At 35.2% G+C, this 25,173-nt stretch overlaps 1 protein-coding gene across 5 annotated transcripts in view; it reads right to left on the reverse strand.

Annotated features, from left to right (window-relative positions):
- Positions 1-240: 240 nt before the first annotated feature.
- Positions 241-25,173, reverse strand: part of Pgant2 (polypeptide N-acetylgalactosaminyltransferase 2) — a 340,430-nt gene continuing 315,497 nt past the window's right edge. For all 5 annotated transcript variants that reach the window (XM_067767507.1, XM_067767503.1, XM_067767506.1 and 2 more), the window contains 5 exons: positions 17,564-17,662; positions 15,757-15,824; positions 14,915-15,602; positions 14,501-14,673; positions 241-9,972 (listed from right to left, as the gene is read on the reverse strand). In XM_067767507.1, the coding sequence (XP_067623608.1) occupies positions 9,662-9,972; positions 14,501-14,673; positions 14,915-15,602; positions 15,757-15,824; positions 17,564-17,662 (1,339 nt within the window). In that variant the 3' untranslated portion in view covers positions 241-9,661. The remainder of the gene's footprint in view (positions 9,973-14,500; positions 14,674-14,914; positions 15,603-15,756; positions 15,825-17,563; positions 17,663-25,173) is intronic.

Here is a 25,173-nt window from a genome sequence, read left to right on the forward strand (position 1 = left end):
ATGCTTGCGGAATATGCTTGTAGCCGTTAGCAATAAGAGTACGGCCGTTGATGGTTGAGACCACGGAAATTCAGGAAAACCCTTATCATCTGAAACACATTTAAAAAATCGTTTGAGAATAGCCCACAATTGACTTTATTTTCATGTTTTAAGTTTCGTACTTACCCGTAATACATAAATGTGAATTCATGTTTTGCTGCAGTTTATACTTAAATTCATGGTTGAATGTATTTTCGCATTTTCATTCTTCCAAAATCCATTTCAATTTATTCTTAAATTAAAAAACTCAACTTTTAAATTTTCTAAATATTTTAAAAGTTTATTTTGAGCAAAAATGCATTTTATATCTGTATGTATGTTTATTTATACTTATTTTTAAACTTTTTTGATGAAATTTTTGGCTTATCTATGGTTTAATGCAATGAACTGTAAAAACAATTCACAGCTTTCACAATTTGAATATTTATTATGCCAATGAATATTTTGTGGTTATACTTACAAACATATAAATATTGATGGTCCCCATTTGTATATTTTCATTTTCAGCAATCTTGCTTATGTATGTACTATATATATATATATATATATATATGTATGTATGAATGAAAGTGGGTTATTCCAGCTAAAATCGGCAAATGGTGAGACTCAATTATTTAGCATTTTTCAAGCTTTGGAAATGAAGTGCGATTTCTTACAAAGCTATGCAATATTCAAAATCAAAATTTATGTGTCTTTTTAAATTATATGTATGGAATTTTAAATAAACGGCATTACAAATTTTACTTTTCAACAGAGTTTCTGAATTATTTAGGAAACAACATTGTTTTGAAATTCAAGCAAATATAAATTTTTTTTCTCAATTTTCCAACCAACATCACTAACTCACTCAATCCCAGGGCATATGGGAATAGATGGGAATGAAAAAGCGGACGAACTAGCTAAAAAGGGCGCATCCCTTGAAGGTTGCTCCGTAGACGTCCCAATTAGACTGGGCGAGATTAAGCGAAGGCGAGAGGTGCGCATGATCGACCAAGCAGGAAAGGCGTGGGTTCAAGCGCGGGGCTGAAAAGTGTCGAAGATTATGTGTAGGCCTTACATCCTTAGACTAACAAAGTTGCTTCTTTCATTAAAAAGGGAGGAATGTAGATTCATGATGGGTATTCTGACTGGACAATGCCTTCTGGCGTTACGTGCATTTAAATTAGGCTTTGGCATTGATAGAAGATGTAGGAAGTGTGGGTTGGAGGAGGAAACGATCGAGCACGTTCTGTGTACGTGCCCTGCACTTGCCAGGCTAAGACTCCAGCTATTAGGAGTGATACAGCTGTCTGACCTCGATGCAGCAAGTGGTTTAAGTCCTAGGAAGCTTCTAGTATTTGCCAAGAGGACGGAGTTATTTTATAACATAGGTCCTGGTTTTTGATAGTTGGGTCGTTAAGACAAACTTCTGGTAACACTACGGACTCAATTAGTCTATGTAAGGTCCGAATGGACCGGCCAGTTCAACATAACCTAACCTAAGTCAAAAGCTTTGTTTTCTTTTCAAATTTTTGTAATTTAAATTCGGGGAACCAAAAATATGTGTTTGTTTAACACGTAAGTTCTGTTAAGATTCGTAATATTTTTTATTTAATTTTTAAAACGAAATTTTTTGTTTTTCAAGCTATAAGCATTTTAATAAATTTAAATGAAGAATAGTGTGCTTATTAATTGTTTTAAACTTTTAAAAGATTACAATTTTTTTTATATTTTTTTTACATTATAATACCAAAAACTCTAAAAAATACTTGAGAATTTTTTAAATGTATAAGGTTTTAATGCTTGAATTCACAAAACTCCAAAAAAATTTTAAAATAAAATCATAAAAAAAATTAAATTATTCCATCACAATAATAAAATGTTAAAATATGGTTTTTGTTGTTATATCGGCCTATTGATTTTTAAGATCGCGAGTTTGAATCGAGTTCAAGGCCTAACAATAATTATTTTATCATTATTATTGTTATAATATATTTTTTCTTAATGAAAAAATTTTAAATTAGAATAGAAGGAAGAAAAAATTTAGACAACTGCCAAAGCTCGTTGTATAGATCCATTTCGGGAACTGCTAAGTTCCTTCATCGGCAACGTTTAGGCGCCATTCATTTCACTTTTTCTTTCTTCTATTCTAATTTAAAATTTTTTTCATTAAGAAAAAATATATTATAACAATAATAATGATAAAATAATTATTGTTAAGCCTTGAGCTCGATTCAAACTCGCGATCATCAAAATATGGCATTTTCTTCATTAAAATTTAAGTTTTGCGAATTTCAAAAACTAAAATGTTTTAAACATGAAAATCACCTCATCAATACAAAAAAAAAAAAAAAAAAACAAGAAATTTAAGACTTTATACACACAAAAAATTTTGGTTTTTAGGCTCCAATTTTAATTTAAAATTTTCAAGGTTTTTACATAAATATCATGAAAGAACTTGAACTGTTGCGAAATGTTATTCAGTGTTCATTTCGCAAAAATAATAGTATTTCGATTCAAAATTTTTTGAAGTTTTAAGAAAAATTAGTTACTTATTTTTGTTGCATACGAACCAACGTTCCTTGAAAGTTTGAATTATTTTGAAAACTGTTAAAAGTTATTTAAACTTGTTTTTAGACATTTTGGGAATTTTAAAGAATAAAAACAATTGAATACGAAAATTTTTTAAGTACAAAGCATCAACTTAAAATCGTGTCCGTTAGCTTTTGATAAATGTTTTCGTGTCAGAAATTTATTTATATAATAAACAAGTAAGGAAGGCTAAGTTCGGGTGTAACCGAACATTACATACTCAGCTGAGAGCTTTGGAGACACAATAAGGGAAAATCACCATTTAGCGAAATGAACCTAGGGTAAACCTGGTGTGTTTTTGTATGACATGTGTATCAAATGAAAGGTGTTAATGATTATATAAAACGTAGTGGGCCTTAGTTTTATAGGTGGACGCCTTTTCAAGATATCGCAATATGGATGGACCAGGGGTGACTCTAGAATGTGTTTGTACGATATGGGTATCAAATTAGAGGTATTAATGAGGGTTTTAAAAGGGAGTAGCTCTTAGTTGTATATGTGAAGGCGTTTTCGAGATATCCACCAAAATGTGGACCAGGGTGACCCAGAACATCTTCTGTCGGGTACCGCTAATTTATTTATATATGTCATACCACGAAAAGTATTTCTGCCAAGATTCCAAGGGCTTTTGATTTCGCCCTGCAGAACTTTTTCATTTTCTTCTACTCAATATGGTAGGTGTTACACCCATTTTACAAAGTTTTTTCTAAAGTTATATTTTGCGTCAATAAACCAATCCAATTACCATATTTCATCTCTTTTTTCATATTTGGTATAGAATTATGGCATTTTTTTAATTTTTCGTAATTTTCGATATCGAAAAAGTGGGCGTGGTTATAGTCGGATTTCAGCCATTTTTTATACCAAGATAAAGTGAGTTCAGGTAAATACGTGGACTAAGTTTAGTATAGATATATCGGTTTTTGCTCAAGTTATCGTGTTAACGGCCGAGCGGAAGGACATACGGTCGACTGTGTATAAAAACTGGGCGTGGCTTCAACCGATTTCGCCCATTTTCACAGGAAACAGTTATCGTCATAGAATCTATGTCCCTACCAAATTTCACAAGGATTGGTAAATTTGTGTTCAACTTATGGCATTAAAAGTATTCTAGACGAATTAAATGAAAAAGGGCGGAGTGCCTACAAAATTTCATCATGATATCTTCAACGACTGCCAAATTACAGCTTGCAAAACGTTTAAATTACCTTTAAAAAAAAAAAAGTGGGCGGTGCCACGCCCATTGTCCAAAAATTTACTAATTTTCTATTTTGCGTCATAAGGTCAACGTACCTACCAATTTTCATCGTTTTATCCGCCTTTGGTAATGAATTATCGCACTTTTTCGGTTTTTCGAAATTTTCGATATCGAAAAAGTGGGCGTGGTTGTAGTCCGATTTCGTTCATTTTAAATAGCAATCTGTGATGAGCGCCGGGGAAATTGCATACCAAATTTCATAAAGATACCTCAAAATTTACTCAAGTTATCGTGTTTACAGGCGGACGGACAGACGGACGGACATGGCTAAATGAATTTCTTTTTTCACCCAGATCATTTTGATATATAGAAGTCTATATCTATCTCGATTAGTTTATGCCGTTACGGATTACCGTTATGCGAACAAAGTTAATATACTCTGTGAGCTCTGCTCAGCTGAGTATAAAAAAAGTTTATTTTTATTTGAAGATAATGAATCATTACTAAATTAAAATGAAAAATAAAATTTTATTTTGAAAAGTTTGGTTTTGAAAAAATTAAATAAATAAAATGTTTGATAGAAAAAAATGCGTAAAAAAATTTAAGTTAAAAGACTGAAAATTAAATTTAAAATGCTAAAAGGGAAATTGATATATAACTAAAAATAATATTTTTTTCCAATTTTAAATATTTTAGTTTTTGATTTCTAATTTTGAAAAAAATTCATTTTCCAAAATTTTTTTTTAAATTATTACTACATAATTTGCTAAAACCATTGCAAATTTTGCCTTGCTTATCTTAGTCTTTGCATTTCTTCGCAGAGCAGATATTTAAAAGATTTTTCGAAACATTTGCTCATTGTGCTAAATAATTTTAGTTTTGAAAAAAAGATAATTAAAAAAAACAAAATAACAATAAAAAAAGCTCAATTGACTTTCTCAACGATCTTTTCTGCCAAAAACAATTTTTGTAAATCTTTTAAAAAAACTTGCCTTTGGAACGAGTTTTTTCTGGCAAATAAAGTTTATTTATAAAACGAAAGGAGTATGAAAAAATGTTGAATTTTGATTTGCTTTGTTTTCGGATTTTAATTCCCTTAGAGTTAAAGTTTTTTTCAGGCTGGAAAGTTTATTTTCATTTTTATAAAAGCTTATTATTTAAAGAGTTTATAAAATTTTAAAAATATTGTATTTTGTTTTCGTAGAACAATTTTTTTACCCTCCAAATTGTGCCATTAGGAATTGAAAACTTAATTTTGAAATTAAAAATTGGTTCACATTATCAAAATTTGAATATCGTATTAAAAAAATTTTTGCCCAAATTTTTGTATTTGACGAATGAAAGTTTTGTGAAAAATGCCTCCAAATACAAAAGTTTGTGTTAAGCTATACTCGATTTGTGCTGGAATGACCCATGCAAAAATGTAAATATTAAGTTTATATGAATTTGTTTAATATCTTGTTTTTGTTGTAAATGCTATCTTTGTTTGTTTTAACTATATGCTTGTTTACAACATTTTCATGTTTTTACACAGCTTCAGCTTTTTAAAATTCTTTCAAGCAAAAAACACACATATGCAGATTTTTAAATATATATTTTTTTATTTTTTTTGCAGTTTCTTATAATTCTTTGTATTAAATTTATTAACTAAAATTGTTATACTTAAAATCGTATTGTTATCGTAACTAAATAACTCGCATTTGAAATGTTACATGTAATAGTTTTTTGTTTTCATTTCATTTTTGTTCTTCACCTTTAGCTTTTTATATAAATAACATTTTTTTTATTTAAAATAATAATATCTTTTGTTTTTTTTGTCTTATTTACAATTCACATTTGAAATATAATTAGCACTTAATTAATGCTTACCTAATGATAAATCTTTGTATTTTTATTTCTTTTACGATTAAGGTATTTCTTTATATTTTGGTAACCGTTTTTGTTTTTTTGTATACTCAGAAGACCGATTAGTGTTTTTGTTTTAAGAAATAATTATACAAAGAAAAATGAGAGAAAAATATTTTACAACAATATTTATATATGCAAAATGTTTAACAAAATTTAAATTTTTCAGATAATTGACGTGTTGAAAATATTTGATGGTACTGAGGTTTATAATAAACAATTTTTTTATAATCACAAAGTTTCCTTTGAAAGTACTTTTATAAATAGCTAAGTTTAAAGCTAAGGACACAGTGATCTGCATTGCACTACGCGACAAAATATTCTTTGCACGTATTCTTATGGAACGAGTCACGCTTAGTGGCAGCAGCGGCCATGTTGATCAAATAGGCAAAAAAGTGAAGCACCGCTGCCGCTACATGTCGCGCCAATCAGTGTGCCCTTGGCCTAAGAGTAGGCAACTAAAGCAGTGGTGCAGACGAGAGCTTTGTAGAGCTTCGGAGAACTGTTCGGAGTTCACCTACATATGGTGTGAGCGCAGCGACAGAGATTCTGTAAAGCCAGCAGTCAAATATCTCATGCGTGAATTCTATGTTCAAAAATTCTTCACGTTAACTCATTGGAAGGCGCGATAGCTTCCGTAGAGATTTTAGGGCGAGCTTCTCTTCCAATGTGCGCCATGCTCCTTTTAATTTGGCCTACAAATTAGGGGGACGTGACCTACTTGTTTTATGCCGACTCTGAACGGCATCTGGAAGGCAGATGAGTTTTTACTGAGAGCTTTTCATGGCAGAAACACAATCGGAGTGCTTGCCAAACACTGCCGAGGGGCAATCGCGCTCAGAAAAATTTTATGAGCCCGGGATCTTCGGTTTGGTTGGCGGAGCTTGCTACCATCACACCACGGCGTCCGCCATTTAACTCATACTACTACAAAAAGAGCTTTGAATCTATACCAGCGTTGTGCATCACTGCACTAAGGTTTCGAGCTAAAATTTAAGGTGAACGAAAAGCTAAATTTACTCTCTTGCCATCTCCTGCTCTTATTGGAATACAAACAAGTGCGCAGTAAAAATTAACTAAAGAACATTTTTTTTCTGTTTTCCATTTGACCTGTTCAACATTAAAATAAAAATTAAATCAGTCTAAATATTTAATATCCCACTTACGATTCTGTTGACAGCCCTTGCCTTTCGCCTATTAATTTTCGTAGTATCTCCTCATTTTATTTTAGCACTTTTTTGTTTTATTTAGAAGTATAAATATTTGTATGTGCACCAACGTCACTCCTTAGTGTAATTTTGTATTAACTTTTAATTCTTTCAACTCTTAGACGACTTATTCCACCTCTTTTGCTCCCATCTCCGACTTCTACTCACTTTCTATCTCTCATTCTCATATTTTATTTCAAATTCCACTTTTCTTGTAAATTATGTAAATTTAAATAAAGAAAATTTTATTTCTGTGTATGAATGTGTGAGTTAGAGATGGAAGCATGACCAAATAATCCCGACATCCCAAGCAGCCATAGCACTAATTTAACAAAACTGGAGGGTTGACATAAGGTCAGGTGCCATAACGTTAATTGACCTTGTGACAACTTATGAGCAAATATTTTCAATATAACCGATTTTGACGACAATTGACCAAACCATCCATTGCGGTAATTTTGAAAATGATGTTGCTGATACCTACACTAGATGGTGTGACATAAGGTCAACGCCGATAATGCCAATTGACCTTGTGACAACTTACGACCAAATGGTTTCAATGTAAACGATTTTGACCTTATGAACATTCTGCTATTCTGTAATAATCATAACGCAACTCTTATTTTCAAAAGCGACCAAAACGGCTACTAAATTGTTTCGTACTTGAAAAAATCCCAATTTTTGTTGAAAAGAAATCCTTTGAATTAAAAAACTTTAATTGGGTTCGAAAAAAGTTTCATTATACCTGAAAATGCCATATATTCTGCTTTCATTCCGCGAGGACTGCTTTGAAACAAAAGCAAATATTTAACGGAACGTTTTATTGATCGTGTGATGCTAACTTGTTTTTGTGTTTCCCTCGACATAAGAAAACGCGGCTATATTATTTTTAATGTAATGGTCATTATATCAAACCGAAATTTCCTTACAGCCTCAAAGTCAAATTTAAAATTAAGTTCATTGACCTTAAAGACACTTGGTGTTCATTAGACCACTTGAAGTGGTCATAAGTTCAACTGACATAATGCTTTCCTCCATTGCTGGCGCCATCGTTTCTTTAACTTTATACTTTTACTCTTCAAATATAACTTGGTGTCCTTGTTTACTCGTTTATGCTTAATTATATCCTTTTACATTATACTTTATTAAACGCTTTTCTGCTAAATGACATCAACGGTCATTGGTTATTTACCATCCCCCGCTCTCCCGCATTTACCGGCAATTTTCGAGCGTATGTTTCCAAGTATTCCACTGCCAATTTTACATTACGCACTTGTATACCCAATAGCATGAAAAACTACATAATTTTGCTAACAAATAAGGCCGCTCCGGTTTTCACCAAAAAATCGTATCGATTTCATGATAGGTATTTTTGCTGTTGTGGTAACCGTATTGGCACTTTTCAATTCCTCAAGCAATACTGAAAACCTGTAGATCGCATGTGCTAAGAAATAGTTTAATTTGATACAAAAAGTTTTATTTCATTTGAAAAAAGTTTGAATCATTTGGTTTGAAAACAATTACACTTGCTTTGAAAAAGTCTCATGTGCTTTGAAAAAAGTTTCATTTGATTTGAAAAAAGTTTCAGTTGAAGTGAAAAATATTTCATTCGAATTGTAAATAATTTTATTTGATTTAAAAAAAGTTTCATTTGACTTTGAAAAAAGTTTTATTTGACGCCAAAAAAGTTTTATTTGATTTCAGATAAGTTTCGAGTGATTTGAAAAATTTTTCATTTGATTTGAAATATGTTTTATTTGGTTTGAAAAATGTTTTCTTTGACTCAAGAAGTTTTAGTTTGATTTTAGAAAAGTTTAATTTGACTTGAAAAAATTTTACTCGATTTGAAAAAAGTTTCAATTGATTTCGAAATATTTCACTTGATTTGAAAAAAGCTTTATCTGTTTTGAAAAAAGTTTGATCTGGCTTGAACAAGTTTCAATTGATTTAAAAAGAGGTTCACTGGATTTTAAAAAATTTCATTCGATATTAAAAGTCTCGTTTGATTCAAACTAGGTTTATACGGATTTGAAAAAAGTTTAATTTGGAATGAAAAAGTATCATTTGATTTGAAAATAGTTTCATTTGATTTCAAAAAAGTTTCGTTTGATTCGAAAACAGTCTAATTTCATGCTACAGGGTATATAAAAATGTGTTTCATACTAACTTTGATTTTATCACTTGTTTGCTGTTCTTCTTCCAATTTCTTACTTCAGGCCAGAGGACAAATTAGTACTTCGCAGTATGAGTGTTCACTTATGTATGTGTGAGTGTATGATAATGTGAATGCGTGTGTCCCTTTATGTGCCTATGTGTAAGTGCGTGTGTTTGTGTTGAGTACGCGTGTTGCACGTTTACAAATATTTTACCTCATTGTGTCAGTATTTTTCTTGTCACTTTGCTGTAATTGATGGTAGTTGTTATTGTTACCATTTCTAGTATTATTATTGTATTAAACTCTACGTGTTCTTGAGTTATTGCAGCAATTGTAGTTGTAGTTTTAAGAGTCGTAACTATAGTAGTTTATAGTAAATAGTTTGCAGTTGTCTTCATATTTAGTCGTATGTGAGATCCCTGTTTAGTGCTTGCTCACCACATTCTCCAAATTCATATCCGTTTCCATATTCATCATACCCATGCCCTCTTCCGTTTCCATTTCCGTTGACGCCATGCGTGCACTCGCGTTCATGTTTACCATAATGGCATCACCATCAGCAATTGTCTTCAACCCTGCCTCCTCTCACGCATACTTCCCATTTGCTACGAATTTCCATCGCTGCGATTCTAATGCTGAATTACAACGCTGCGCTGTTATGCCATGCTCGTTATGATCACGTGAATCTAGGCATACATTAAGTTTATTATGCCGCAGGAAACCACCTTCACGCAATGTCCAACGCTGATTCTCTGAGCTGTCACACTCTTTCATCACCACCTCGGAGCCACGTTGGAATTGGACGAGCGTCAGACAGAGGTCATCATGTTTGATTTGGCCTTTTTTGGTGTAGGCCCATTCCTGATTGCCGCCCGTATTGTGACACTGGAAGAGTCCTATGTGCAGCGTTGAGTTGATGAGCGCATGCAATGAGAAAGAGAGATAAAATGAATAACAAAAATTGGGAAAATGCAATTTTAATCAATGCCTTAATTAAATTTGCATACAATTTTTATTTTTAATATCTTTTTTTGGTTATATTTCTTGTTTTTAATTTTTTATTGTTCAACCAATGAAACAGAACAGATACTGACTTGGCTTGGCTGATGTGCATGCCAGTGGATAGGAAGTGAATACAGCAGCAAACAGTTCATTGGCCTCCATAGCCATTACAGTGAACATCGAAGGGGCGCAAACTGAACAAGTTGCAAAGTTTCATTGAAGTGAAATTAATCAAAGCATCATTGGCTATAGCCCAATGGCGTTATAAGATTGTCGGGTAAGCGGAAGTTTATAATTGAGCAAGTGTGATTAGGTTTGCAGTCGGTGATTGATTTAAGAACACATTTTACAAATTACATGCGATCAGTTAGAGTCAACGTAAAGAAGCTCTGTGGGAGGAATTCCTGTGATTAGTACAGTTGATAGGAGCTGATTGAAAAAAGGTCAGCTCGTTTAGAAAATCGACATTTCGACGTTAACGAAAGGACCCGAAATGCCTTTGGAGTGAGAGCTGGAATCTTTGCAGCACTCACGGTCATTTTCATACGTATTAAGCCACCTTCTAGGTTATACAGGCGGCTGTTTGGATTCTCATTCTTTGTTGGATGCTGATAAGGAAATGGCTTAGACTGCGGCACGTCGGTATATACCATCATAAAAAGAATATGGTATTCAAATATATTTGAATCAGAGACGATGTCCTTTTTGGGGGCTTTCAAGTAGCTTTAAGTAAAGCGATTCAATACGTAATGAGGGACAGGAATGCATGGGATTGTAATTCTTATAACACCTCAATTTCGAAGCCCTTCAGATCTCATGGATATTGAATGCAAGGGGATGCCTGTACTGCTCCACTATACTGCTCGTAAATTTACTCATAATATTTTTCGATTAACATCCTTCGACTGGGGCTCTTGATGACTTGCCTTATCAACAACCAACAAAACCTATGTGTCAAGATTATAATAGTTCATTCCTTACTTCGTGGTCGCTAAGCTAATAGCATTTTATTGAACTTCCAGTGTGGGATTGTGCTTCCCAGCCGTCTCATATTCTGCATTCAAAAGTGCAGATTTGCTGAATTCAAAATTAGTTAGGTAAGCTGGCAGCAATAATTTCCTTTAAAACAATACTGTCCACTACTGGAGCTAGCTGAGCGAATGACGTGGTAAAACGGTGTGGGTTATACACTTTACGACGGGGCTGGTAAATTGTATCCTCATACCGCTCGATATATTCCACATCGCTTTGTTAAATAAAGAATATTTGCTTTTTGAAAACACCAACCTGTCTCCCCAGCTCCAGATCGGATCATGGAGCGATTAGTGACCACAATGCGAGTTAGTCTTTAAAGATGCATTTGTAGTCAGCTCACGAACCGATCGACGTAGGTACGGCTGGTAAAAATTGAACTTCGATCCCGGCAGTGCTGCTCGGCAGTGGTGCTAACCAAAAATAAAAGCATCCTAACTACAGTTTACCAATTGTATGAAATTATCATCCATAGAACCATCAATTTTCTGTAGCTGCGAGAAAGGAAGCGTTCCTTGCCTGAAAGCAGCTGTTGCTGCGCTGCTACTGGCAGCACCATCCATCGCCCCATTCAAGTGTCGCTGCGCTACTAGTGGTGGCACCATCTGTCGCCCCATTGCTGCTCAACTATTGTCGTTCGTCCCTCTATACTACATCCTACCTTTTGCCCCACTTTTGCCGCTCAGATTTTAACCATCAAATGCAAGACCTTCGGGCACCTAAGCTAGTCTTCTGCTCCTGCTATCGTCGGTTGCCGCTGAGTTGGCAATCTTTTTAATCCCCCTATATTTGTGTGCATATTCGATCTTACCATATAAATTCTTCTTATTCCTTGGAGGTTTACAGAGTCTCTAAGTGATATTTAATGTTTAAGCGATTCTTAATCTCTTGACAGGATCGACCTGAAATATTGTTTACTCAGCAGGTGAGCTGTGTTTTAAAAAAATATGGCTCAGCTCCATTAGAAGCGAGACTATGAGTAAAAAAACTATAACTATATTCTGTAGAGCGAGCTTTCAACAGGGAGCGTATTTAGAGGTACTTTAAGACTTAAGCAACCACTAACCGTTATACCTTCTTCTTGAAACTCATGTCACACTGGTAAAGCCAGGATCAGCATAATAAAGGTTAGCTTTTTATTAACGATGGTTTAATCATTCAGCGGGAACAAATTTAAGCAGACTTATAAGCACGTCTTGCCAATTTGTTAACGGTACCCAAAGACAGAATTTAAATTCAGCTTTGGCAATGCACCATATCCAACCATGATCTGCCGACTAATCATAGTGGAAGCTTCTAAGCATAGCGAATACAGTAGTTGGAGCTCAATCGCATCCTAATGCAAAAGAAGAATGTAATTTTTTTGGGAAAACCTGCTTAATCTCAACTTAGATATATAGGAATAGTTTTGGGGCTAACTACTTGAGCGACAAGAAGCTGCGGGAAGAAGATATACTTGCATCATTCAATGACTAATAACTATATCGGGCTCCTTTAGGACAGTAATACCTGAGCCTATACTATAGGAGGGAAGTCTCTTCCATACGACTGATTTTGATAACCAGATATTTCCATCCATTGTTCGCGGGGTTTTGAACGAAGGTGGCTAAGAAGTTAGAGATCTAGTTTGAATTCTAGGCCGGCACATTGGCAATTTAGAGCTTTATGGCCATATTATGTATGACGCCGTGACACTTTACATGTAGCCACTGATATTGCTATTTACCACTAATCAGGTTTAAACTATGTACAAACACACACCAAATTGACAATTTATACCATTTGGGCATTTTATTATCGTATAATAAATTGTAATAATAAATTGCCAATTTAAAAAAATTGCATAATAAATTGTTTCAAACTGCAAATGCAACCTGGTAAAGTGCGTTTATTGAGTAGATTTAAACGCCAGTTACACATAGCTCAATATATGGTTGGCTCATCTCATCAGCTGATTTGATTTTTTTCATTTCACTGGAGTAGGGATTGTCAAAAGAAGATAAACTCAAAATGAAACCAACACACTTTCTTACAACACACGAAAAAGTTTTATGTTTTCATTCCATTCAATTCGCCTAATACTAACATGCATATTTTGACAGTCTCAACAAAGGTATGTTGCTGCTGTAGAGATGAGCCAACCAGCTATCAAATTACTATTGTGTAAAGCTAAATTGAGTTGTATGAACACCACTCAATTTAAATCGAAATTGCCCCAATTTATTTTTATGTTTGAACATAGTATAACTGTCACTCACTGAATGTGAATGAATGCACTTATATTATACCAATTTTGGTTTAAACGAGAAAAAATTACTCATTGCGTCATACATAATTTGCCCCTTAATATGAAATTTATGTCTAGCTGGATGATGCAGATTGCGATTAATGGATGATTACGACTAATTATCCATTATGATATAGTAATCATGTCTGTTTATCAAAAATACAGTAATTGTTGAAGCTAAGGCAAAATACATGTTATGATTACGGTAATTGTATTCGCAAGTACCTCATTTAATAAGTACAACTTTCTTTATGCCATAGAAACTTGTAATTAGGATTTCAATAATTCTTATATTGTGAAATCGATAACTGAGCAAAGTGCTATGATTACAAGAAATATTTGATTACAGCAGTCATAATTTCAATTTGTGTTAATTACAATTACATTTACTGTTAAAATTAAGATTACGATTACTACGTTCGTACCTTTAAAGTGAAATTACGACAAATGTAATTATAATAGCAAGTGAATTACTTCACGATTGCAATAATTGTTCGAGCGGGGCCAAATGGAGCCGGAATTCCTCGTGAATTCCGGAAACGGGGAACCTATGGGGACCCGGTTCTTGAAACTCGCGATAATGAAACGGAAAACTTACCAGCTGTGCCTAGCTGTCCAACAACAAACAGGTAAGTTAAATATCCAAAGATGTAAAGTATATATATGTATATATATATAATAGCCTGCCGCACAGGCCTTTATTAAAAATATAAAAGGATGAAATAAAAATGTATTGGCAAACACTCACCTGGTGGATCGCTGATAGAAGAATAAGGGAGAGCTTATAGCTGTTCGTCCCTTTTATAGGCCCGAAGGAACTGATGCCATTTAACGGAACCGTTTTTAGGAAAGCAAAGTCCATAAAAGGAAAAGAAACGCAACGAGTGCTTGCAGCGAGTTTCCACCAGCGACCTCTCCAGGTGAGGTTTAGGGATGATAATGCAGGCTTTAACAATAATCATTTTTAAAGTAAGATCAAATTTCAATTTCAGAAATCGTTATCGTAATCGTCTTTTACTACAAGTTCAATGATAACCTACAAACGCTAACTGCACGTACTTACAATATATTGGTTTTTTATTCGGAGTTTGATTGCTACTTACCCACTGTGCCATCAACTAAATTGCCAATTGTGTCCAAGCAATCTGTGGGTCCTTGCTTGAATTGGCCAAACTCGAACGATTCCGGCACTTGTAAGTCCGGATAGACATTCTCCAGATACCATTTAAATGGTTTACAATGCAATCTCTCTTTCAGCGCTAACCGCTCGTCGATGCTGTACACAAGCGGAAGAAGCAAATTGTTGATGCAAAGAACATCCAATAGTGAAGATGCCAGCAGCAGCAACAAGAAAAGGTCGGAAAAAAAGGAAACAAAAAAATGAAAATGTACACAGGATAAATGTTAACAAGTTGAGCAAAGGCATATTGCAGTCTTTTGCTGCAGCAACATCATTATTTACTATCAACAATTTAAAGCTCACCACCCTCTCCCCTTCAGCACACACACACACTTACTTGCCATATGCGATATTCTTAGCCAACGGCACTGCAGCATAATAATATTGCTTGTAGTCGTCCATCCAAACTTCAGCTGCACGTCTTGTATTTCGTGCAAATACATTACCGCTGCCACCGGGAAAAGTGTATGGATGTCGTTTACGAAAAACATGCCCCACACGACTGCATGGTATTATCTCTAAACTACCGCCACATTGCCAAACACGAAATGAAATCTCTAAATTCTCACCACCCCACACATCCATTTTCATATCGTATTTGCCAAGTTTATTAAAGTAAGCCTTGTCAATGACAAACAAACCGCCGGCTATCATTGGTGTACGTATGGCAGTGGTTGGATCATTTTGACGTGTCGCACGGTCCACAGCACTCAAATACTCCCATTTGAATATCAAATTCCAATCGAAACCGCCACGTAAATCAGCCGATGCGCCAATATATTGAAAGTTGTCCATACTAATGACATCGATGACCGGACAAACAACACGTGTCGGATCTTCACGTACACGTTCGAGCAGCGGCTCTAACCACTTTTCATTACACTCGACATGACTATCGAGAAAGGTGAGTACGCCAGCCACAGCCGCATTGGCGCCACGTACACGCGAACGTACAAGTCCTTCACGTTTTTTATTGCGCAATATGCGCACTTTGTCGATTTTGGCCAACTCCAAACCATCCTCAGCTGAGTGTGGGAAATGAATAATTAAAGAGATTAATTTGAATTTGGTTGATGGTAATATTGAGGTAAATAAATACTTATTTGTGTGTGTAATTTGTGATAATTAAGTTTCGTGTTTGTTTGTGTGAAATAAGGGTTGTTTTTTTGTAATACTTACGATGATCACTGAAGTCGTCGACTAGAATAATTTCTCGTATTAAATGTTCAGGACTTCGATTTAGCACACTGAAAAAACAAATGGGGTTATAAGAGTTAATTGAGTTAGTTCTGCTTGAGTGGTTAGCGTGTGAATGTTTGTTTATCTGCAAAGCTAATGAATGAATGTATGTATGTACATTAGGGTGGTTGTCAAATGTCTAGCCTTTTTCTCTTTCGCATCTGCGTATATGGATTTTTGGACATCCTGAGGCATTAAAGTCAAGTATCAAACTCAAAGTAATTATTTCAGTACATGCAAAGCTCTTCTGAAGAGCTATAATAAGTCGCGGAAAGTTCATATTATTGCAAGCGTTGGTGCCACCGCAGTTTAGAGTACTTACCCTCGACGGTTGTAGATGTGATTTTAAGCATGCTTTCGATCGACTTCTACATACTGTTTAAATCGGCACAAATCACACTTAAACTCAGAGAATAGAGGTCTTGGAAGGATGCCAAGATGAAGCACATCATCCTGAATATATTTATAGTGGGTTCAGTTAGGTCCGGAATAGATTATTTCAAGTAAGAATAAGTGTAAAGAGACACGCTCTCAGTTGAAAACAGCATACAAATCTACAGCCGACGGCTCCAAGATGCATCCAACCCTCTACGTGTTTCAAGCAGAAATTCGCACAATTTTGCAAACCTGCAAATCAATTGAGCAAAGTGCAGTGTAATTGAGAGATTTTCTGACAAGAAGAAGAAAATTAAATGTAAGGCGCGATAACCTCGGAAGAGATCTAACGAGCTTCTCTTCCAATTTGCGTCGTGGTCCTCTTGATTTTCCCTACAAATTGGCCGGAGAGCTTTTCATGGCAGAAATACACTCGGAGCGCTTGCCAAACATTGCCGAGAGGTGACCCCGCTTAGAAAAATTTTCTTCTAATTGAAGAACCTTATTTCTAAAATTTTGATGTTGCTTTGCCCGGGGTGTCAACCCAGGGCATACGGTGTGGTAGGCGGAGCACGCTACCATCACACCACGGTGGTCGCCACACATTTTAGCATTAGCTGGGGCATTTATGGAACATATTCTGACATAAGTTGTTTTTCAACCGAATTCTGCGATAGAGCGCTTTCGAAGCAAATTCTGAAATCGGGTGTTTTTGAAATATTCTCGAATATGACATTTGGCGAACTGGGGTGATATCCCACGCAACCGTCGTTAAAACGTCTTTAAGTTTGATTGTGGCAAATGTTCGATTTTAGAGACTCCATCAGTAAATGAAAATGCTATGCTGCTGTGGTTTTTTTTTTTGATATTGTTCCGGCTCTGTACATTAACAGAGCAAAGAGCAGAGCCGTAGCACAAACATGAGAGCAATAAGCAAGCGCTACTATTTATATACAACTTGCAGAGTTGAGTGTATCAATGTAATAACAACAACAAAAAAACAAAGAAGCTACAACAGCAATAACAATAACAATATCACAACGTTTCATCAGCTCCAATGACAAAAACAATTGAAAAGACAAGGTTTCATATAACAATGCTCAATAGAGTACAGAGCAAGAAGTACATTTTTGCGCTATCGCTCTACTACAAGTAGCATTCCGTTCGCAGTTTTTACTCTACTATTTGTTCCACTCTAAAACAGGCCATAGCTCATAGCTACGGCTCTGCTCTATGCTGAATTCATGTTCAGAGCCGGAGCTGTAGCAGAGCATATTTTTCGTTTCTATTGCTATTCCGGATTAAACTTGTTTTGTCTTACAAAATACTTTTAAAGTTGAACCGCTTTGAGTGATTCAAATGATTTCCTTACCTGACTATTGTGCGTAGTAGTGTGGATCGAGCTTCATTATGGAAGGTAATAATAACACTCGTCTCTGGTAAGTCTTCGCGATATTTTTTGTTTCGGCACCTGAAACAGAAAAAAGAAAACCAATTTATAAACATAAGGCAGTCGAAGTTTGCGATTTTAAGAATTTGGAAATAAATGCCAAAAAATCCTAAAACTCTTACTCAGAGTCTGACTTAATTCGTATATGTGGCTAGTTTTAAATCTACATTTTCGCGCATGCGAACAGAATTTGTCCTCATACTAGTGATATATGGAAAAGGGTGATGGCAAGGGTTGAAGCGGTAAGAACGTACAAGACTTGTGTGCTGTTCAAGCAGTCGAATGGTCTTTAAATATAATTTGATATCACAAAAAGTTTACAGTACATGTGATGAAATGCCCACAATTAACCGATTTAGTTTCAAAAGCAAAACAACTTATCTTCAAATTCTACTAAAAATACTTTATTCCTTTAGTAATTTTATAATGCCAGATATGAAATTAATATTAGCTTACTCGTTTGCTACGATTTCCGCCTTTTAGTGGCCTCCATTCAGCTACATATTTTACAATGAAATACAATACATTCAAACACACCTACACACCTACATACCTACATACTTACATTTTATATTTTATAGAATAATAAAGAGCCCTTCATGATATTTTAAACGCTGTTTGAGTTGTTGTCCATTGAAGCGTTAAAGCTGCCCGGTTTATTTTGTCTTTTTTTATACTCAGTTGAGCAGAGCTCACAGAGTATATTAAGTTTGATTGGATAACGGTTGGTTGTACATATATAAAGGAATCGAGATAGATATAGACTTCCATATATCAAAATAATCAGGATCGAAAAAAAATTTGATTGAGCCATGTCTGTCCGTCCGTCCGTCCGTCCGTTAACACGATAACTTGAGTAAATTTTGAGGTATCTTGATTAAATTTGGTATGTAGATTCCTGAGCACTCATCTCAGATCGCTATTTAAAATGAACGATATCGGACTATAACCACGCCCACTTTTTCGATATCGAAAATTTCGAAAAACCGAAAAAGTGCGATAATTCATTACAAAAGACAGATAAAGCGACGAAACTTGGTAGATGAGTTGAACTTATGACGCAGAATAGAAAATTAGTAAAATTTTGGACAATGGGCGTGGCACCGCCCACTTTTAAAAGAAGGTAATTTAGAAGTTTTTCAAGCTGTAATTTGGCAGTCGTTGAAGATATCATGATGAACTTTGGCAGGGACGTTACTCCTATTACTATATGTACGCCTAATAAAAATTAGCAAAATCGGAGAAGGACCACGCCCACTTTTAAAAATTTTTTTTTTTAAAGTAAAATTTTAACAAAAATTTTTATATCTTTACATTATATAAGTAAATTATGTCAACATTCAACTCCAGTAATGACATGGTGCAACAAAATACAAAAATAAAAGAAAATTTCAAAATGGGCGTGTCTCCGCCCTTTTTCATTTAATTTGTCTAGGATACTTTTAACGCCATAAGTCGAACAAAAATTAACCAATACTTTTGAAATTTGGTAGGGGCATAGATTTTATGGCGCTAACTGTTTTCTGTGAAAATGGGCGAAATCGGTTGATGTCACGCCCAGTTTTTATACACAGTCTTCCGTCTGTCCTTCCGCATGGCCGTTAACACGATAACTTGAGGAAAAATCGATATATCTTTACTAAACTCAGTTCACGTACTTATCTGAACTCACTTTATCTTGGTATGAAAAATGAACGAAATCCGACTATGACCACGCCCACTTTTTCGATATCGAAAATTACGAAAAATGAAAAAATGCCATAATTCTATACCAAATACGAAAAAAGGGATGAAATATGTTAAGGTAATTGGATTGTTTTATTGACGCGAAATATAACTTTAGAAAAAACTTTATAAAATTGTTGTGACACCTACCATATTAAGTAGAAGAAAATGAAAAAGTTCTGCAGGGCGAAATAAAAAACCCTTAAAATCTTGGCAGTTATTACATATATAAATAAATTAGCGGTATCCAACAGATGATGTTCTGGGTCACCCTGGTCCACATTTTGGTCGATATCTGGAAAACGCCTTCACAACTACCACCACTCCCTTTTAAAACTTCTCATTAATACCTTTAATTTGATACCCATATCGTACAAACTCATTCTAGAGTCACCCCTGGTCCACCTTTCTGGCGATATTTCGAAAAGGCGAACACCTATAGAACGAAGGCCCACTCCATTTTAAAAATACTCATTAACACCTTTCATTTGATACCCATATCGTACAAACAAAGTCTAGAGTCACCCCTGGTCCAGAAAGGCCCACTCCCTCTTAAAATACTCATTAACTCCTTTCGTTTGATACCCATGTTGCACAAACGAATTCTAGAGTCACCCCTGGTCCACCTTTATGGTGATATCTCGAAACGGCGTCCACCTATGGAACTAAGGATTACTCCCTTTTAAAATGCTCATTAACACCTTTTATTTGATACCCATATCGTACAAACAAATTCTAGAGTCACCCCTAGTCCATCTTTACGGCGATATCTCGAAAAGGCGTCCATCTATAGAACTTAGGTCCACGCCCTTTTAAAATACTCATTAATACCGTTCATTTGATACCCATATCGTACAAACGCATTCTAGAGTCAACCCTGATCCACCTTTATGGCTATATCCCTAAATGGCGTCCACCTATAGAACTATATAGACCTATAGAACCCTCATAAAATACTCTTTAATGCCTTTCATTTGATACACATGTCATACAAACACATTCCAGGGTTCCCCTCGGTTCATTTTCCTACATGGTTATTTTCCCTTATGTTGTCACCATAGCTCTCAACTGAGTATGTAATGTTCGGTTACACCCGAACTTAACCTTCCTTACTTGTTCATTTTATTTTTAGTTCTTTGAATTGATTTTCTGTTCTTCGACAAATACCGTTATTATTTACCCATAACATGCAACATATGCTGACAAAAAAAAAATGCTTGAGGACAAAAGGATTTGTTGATAATCTAGGGCAGAGAATGTTATGCGCTTTTAGGATTACTCTCATAATAGCTACGAAGAATGGAAATCCCTTAAGACGTGTGGAAATCGAAAAGGCGCAAAATAAATTGATAAACATACATACAATTGTACTTGATTTAGTGTACAAGGTGATAGAAAGAAAGCTGAACAAGCAAGTCAAAATTTTGAGACCTTGCACAGGGTTTGCATTTGTCTATGACAAGCTCAGAATACTTTGTCGAGGTCGACGATTTCTAACCTTGCTGTTTTCAGTGAGTATTGCATTGAGTCTTTTTCAGCTGGTTCGCAGGTAGATTGTATCTATACTGACTTTTCGAAAGCCTTTGATAGGGTCTCCCATAGAGTACTAATTAATAAACTAGGATGCCTTAGTTTTCATTCTTCCTTTCTGTTATGGTTAAGTTCATATTTATCCAGCAGGCGGAGTGTTGTTACTCTTGATGGGGAGTCTTCTATTCCCTTTATTGCCTCTTCTGGGGTACCACAGGGGAGTATACTAGGTCCATTATTATTTAATCTTTTTATTAATGACATTAGCAATAGCTTTACATTTGCTAAATGTCTTCTTTACGCTGAAATTACAAAATGACATTACCAAGCTACATCTGTGGTGTCTCAGGTCTCATCTGTCCTTAAATGCATCTAAATGCTTTCATGTGACTTATTCTAAGTCATCCAATATACTTAGCTCAAAATATAGTATTTCTAATTGTGACCTTCAATGTCTTAGTGAGATTAAGGACCTTGGGGTTATATTTGATAGCAAGTTTTCCTTCAATAATCATATTAGCCACGTTACCTCTAAATCTTACTCAATGCTGGGTTTTGTTAGGCGCAATTCCGCGAAGTTCTGTGACCCTTATACTTTTAAAGCTCTCTATACTTCTTTTGTAAGGTCTCATTTAGAATATGCTGTCTTTATTTGGAGACCTAGTACTATGACAGCTATAAATAGACTAGAGAGAATACAAAAACGCTTTCTTAAGTATGCTCTTTGGACGTTAAATTTTGAGGAGCCAATACCATCTTATACTGCTCGTCTTACACTGCTAAGTCTCAAATCCTTGGAGAGTCGAAGATCTATACTCTCATTGTCCTTTACTTTCAAAATTGTCAAGGGCCTAATTGACTGTCCATACTTATTAGAAAGGATTCGGTTTAATGTCCCTCAACGGTTTCTTCGTAATATGTCTCCTTTCTATGGGGTTAATACGAGAACGCTATATGCTCGTAATCCTCCCGTAAATCGTGCTTTAAGGGAGTTTAATTCACTAAGTGATGCTATCACTTTGGATTTTTCGATGCCAATTAATGCTTTTCTCGTGATGCGTAACTCAGCCCTATAAGTGGTTCGATTTATACACAAAATTAGTATGTAACCTATAAATTAGTTCAGTACATAGTCTGTAAAGATTGTATTCCAAAGACTCATAATTAAATAAAGAAATAAAGAAATATTTTAATGGCCATTATCAATACAAAATCTCTCAACCCTATACTCAGGGTGTTGATAAGAAACCACATCTTGTCTCATAAGCCGTCAAAAAAGAACTGCTCTCTTTCTCTCACCTTGAATGAAAGGCTATACTTCGTGAACAAAACCGAATTTTTTCGATGTGAGTAAGTATAAAGCGTAATTTTGCATTTTCTGTCAAATTTCAAAAATTTCTGAACTTTTTAATAACAGAATATCACCCATGATACAAAAAAGAAGACAGTTCCACTCAAAATGATTTGATGCATTTGGAGATTTTTGAAGTTTCATAATGTTTGTTGTTTTGCCAGAAGCGTTGCCATACCGTTGCTGCTTAAGTCGAAATTGTGGTTTTTCGGGACGGAAATTTCCTTTAGCATGAAAACGCAATGGTCATCTGAGACAATATATAAAAATAGTGGATAATGAGTAATACATTAGTTAATGACTCATATCTTTATGACAGCTTGACCCCTAGACAGAACAAAATACACGAAAAATCCTGTTGTTCTAGCATGACCCTATTATCATGCCCCTACAGTGAATATTTCTCAAGGAATGTTGAGAAAAAGTGTATCTCCAAAGTCTGCACATCTATGTCAATGCTAAAAGAGCACAGAATGTGTATAGGCGAGGCTTCCACAAGGTGACCCCTGGTACAACGGTCAAAAACACTCACATAACTAGTGGCTAACCTGCAGAGCTACAGGGTAATGTTCTCCCCAAAAAAATGGTTTAACAATTCCCTCCTAATGTACGGGCTATATTCCCCTGCTTTGCATACTTCGATCCATGCTTCTTCCACCAAAGCAATTTTCGAGCTCGAAAAACTTACTAAAAACCTTCTTTTCTAGGCTAATATTTCGTATTAGAATATTTCCAAGGCATGGGGCCCATTATTTTTCATTTTTTATTTAAAATAACTATGCAAGTAATTTAGTCATATTCGTTAATATGAAATCCATCAAAATTAGAAAAATTCGTAACATTTTTCAATATGGTAGCTTGTTTTTGGTGAAATTGTCATTGTCCCCGCAAAAGTCAAGTGCCTAACATCACACTAAATGGAGCTACCGCTCTTTTCCAAAATTATAGAACTTTAAAGTAAGTCCCCAATAGAGGTTTACGCCGATCATTTTATCGGCGTGGGCGGCGCGCCGGCGTACGCAGGTATTCTTACTTTGAAAAGCTATATCTTTCTATATAAAAAAATTATATTTAGGAAAGGTTTTGTTTATAGGTATTTAAAGAAATCAACGTTTTGGCCATTTCGGAAAGATCCGGGGTTTTGTCTCAAAATCTCGCAGATCGTTCAAACATTTTCATGAGTAGCTCCTTGCGGAGGGATTGCCCCTCGTTCACTTACTCTAGAGAGGCTTCGAACCTAACCCCGGTTTTTGGAATTGTTGCTGAAAAGAAATAGAGATACATAAAATGGTCACACTTTTGTCTGTATATTTCGGCGTAGTTTGTGGCTCCTTGGCGGTCACGCACAAAAGCGACTTACGGTTGCTATTAATGGTCTTTTAATACTCATGCCTCTAGTGGCACAGGTAGCCTTCAGTTTTTTAGACTGTTTTTAGGAGCTACAATTCCCGATGTGCGAATTGTAGCAATCCCGACCACCAGTCGCTAACACGCCTCCTAACCCTCACACAATATGACAGCACAGAAGCTATAGGACTGCGACTTCGAACTCATACCTTCGTCGACGTCACTGTCATAGAAGCTCTAGGTGTAGCTCCGAAGACTTTCTAACGGATGTTTTTGTCGCGCTATTCTGCCGAGCTACACCAGAGAAACACCTTGAAACGGTGGGAGTGCCTATTCGGCCAAGGATGCCGCCCTCGAAATCATAAACAGTCTAAGTGGATGTCGTTGCGTAACTTATGGGTGAAAATCGTATAATCCTCGGAGCATCTACATAATTAAAATTTTACAAGGACCGTCGATAAAATTTGTAAAGGCAGACCAAAGGTTGCAGACGCTTGTGCTCACAACATTGATTTCTATAGTCTTCGTTAAATCGAAACGATATTTTAGAATGAAAGTCGACCGATTTTAAGTTGAAAGATGTTAACTGTTGTTTTCCAGGTTTATGATATAAAATCTCATTATGGAAGACTAGATCGAGTGTCCACTATGTCAGAGTAGTAGAGCACACGGTCATTAGTTCGACTGTATTGAGAAAGCTTTTGCTTCACCACTTTGAGAGTTCTTGCGAAGGGCAAAGCCTCACCTAGTAAAAATATGTGCCTACGTATTCACATTTGTAAAAGGAGCCGTAACGTGTAGGTGATATTTAAACTTAGTTGACAGGCTATAATCAATGTGATTCACTCCAAGCGATTAGTTTTGGATAGGCCCGCCAACTTTAGGAAATGTCAAACCGGGAGGCTTTGATGTTGCAGGATGAAGTGTGAAAATCAAAACTAACATATCAGACGCTTTGTATAGTTTCGCAAATAAACAACAGATGTTTGAATGTAGGCCCAAGTGATTTTTCAAACCCTTCTCATACATACATCTGTCCTCAACTTAAGTATGAGGTAAGAATAATTTCAAAGTAGTGTTTATGTCCCTAGAACCTACTAAAGGATTTTGCATGACTGATTTCGCTTATTCTTTCACCCAATTGCAATATAAATTTTGTTTTTTTTTTTTAAATCTTGAGTAATTTCCTTTTTTTTATCAACTTGAGGACAATTTGAAAACATATTCTCCTTTGATCATTTTATTAGAATTTATTGTTTATTATAAATTTTTTTTCTTTAATTATTAAGTGAGCATTTATATTTTATGTATAATTTTTCTTTTAGTGTTTTGTTTTAATAACTTGGTGAGTTGGGTGAAGCAAAATCCGTGTTAAGCTGGCATTGAAACCACCTGTTTTTTTTTAAATTAATTTTGAACGGGTAGAAAGTTACATTTCGCATTTGGATTCTTATAACTGGCAGTGATGCGCATCCGTTGATACCCCTTTCGACCATATCCGTCCAATTTTCAGCATGATCAATAATTGGCCTAGACAGTCTTAAATGAGTAGAAAATACAGTACCGCGCCGGTGGCCGC

This window comes from Eurosta solidaginis, chromosome 2 (assembly GCF_040869045.1).
Source record: "Eurosta solidaginis isolate ZX-2024a chromosome 2, ASM4086904v1, whole genome shotgun sequence".
NCBI lineage: Eukaryota > Metazoa > Arthropoda > Insecta > Diptera > Tephritidae > Eurosta > Eurosta solidaginis.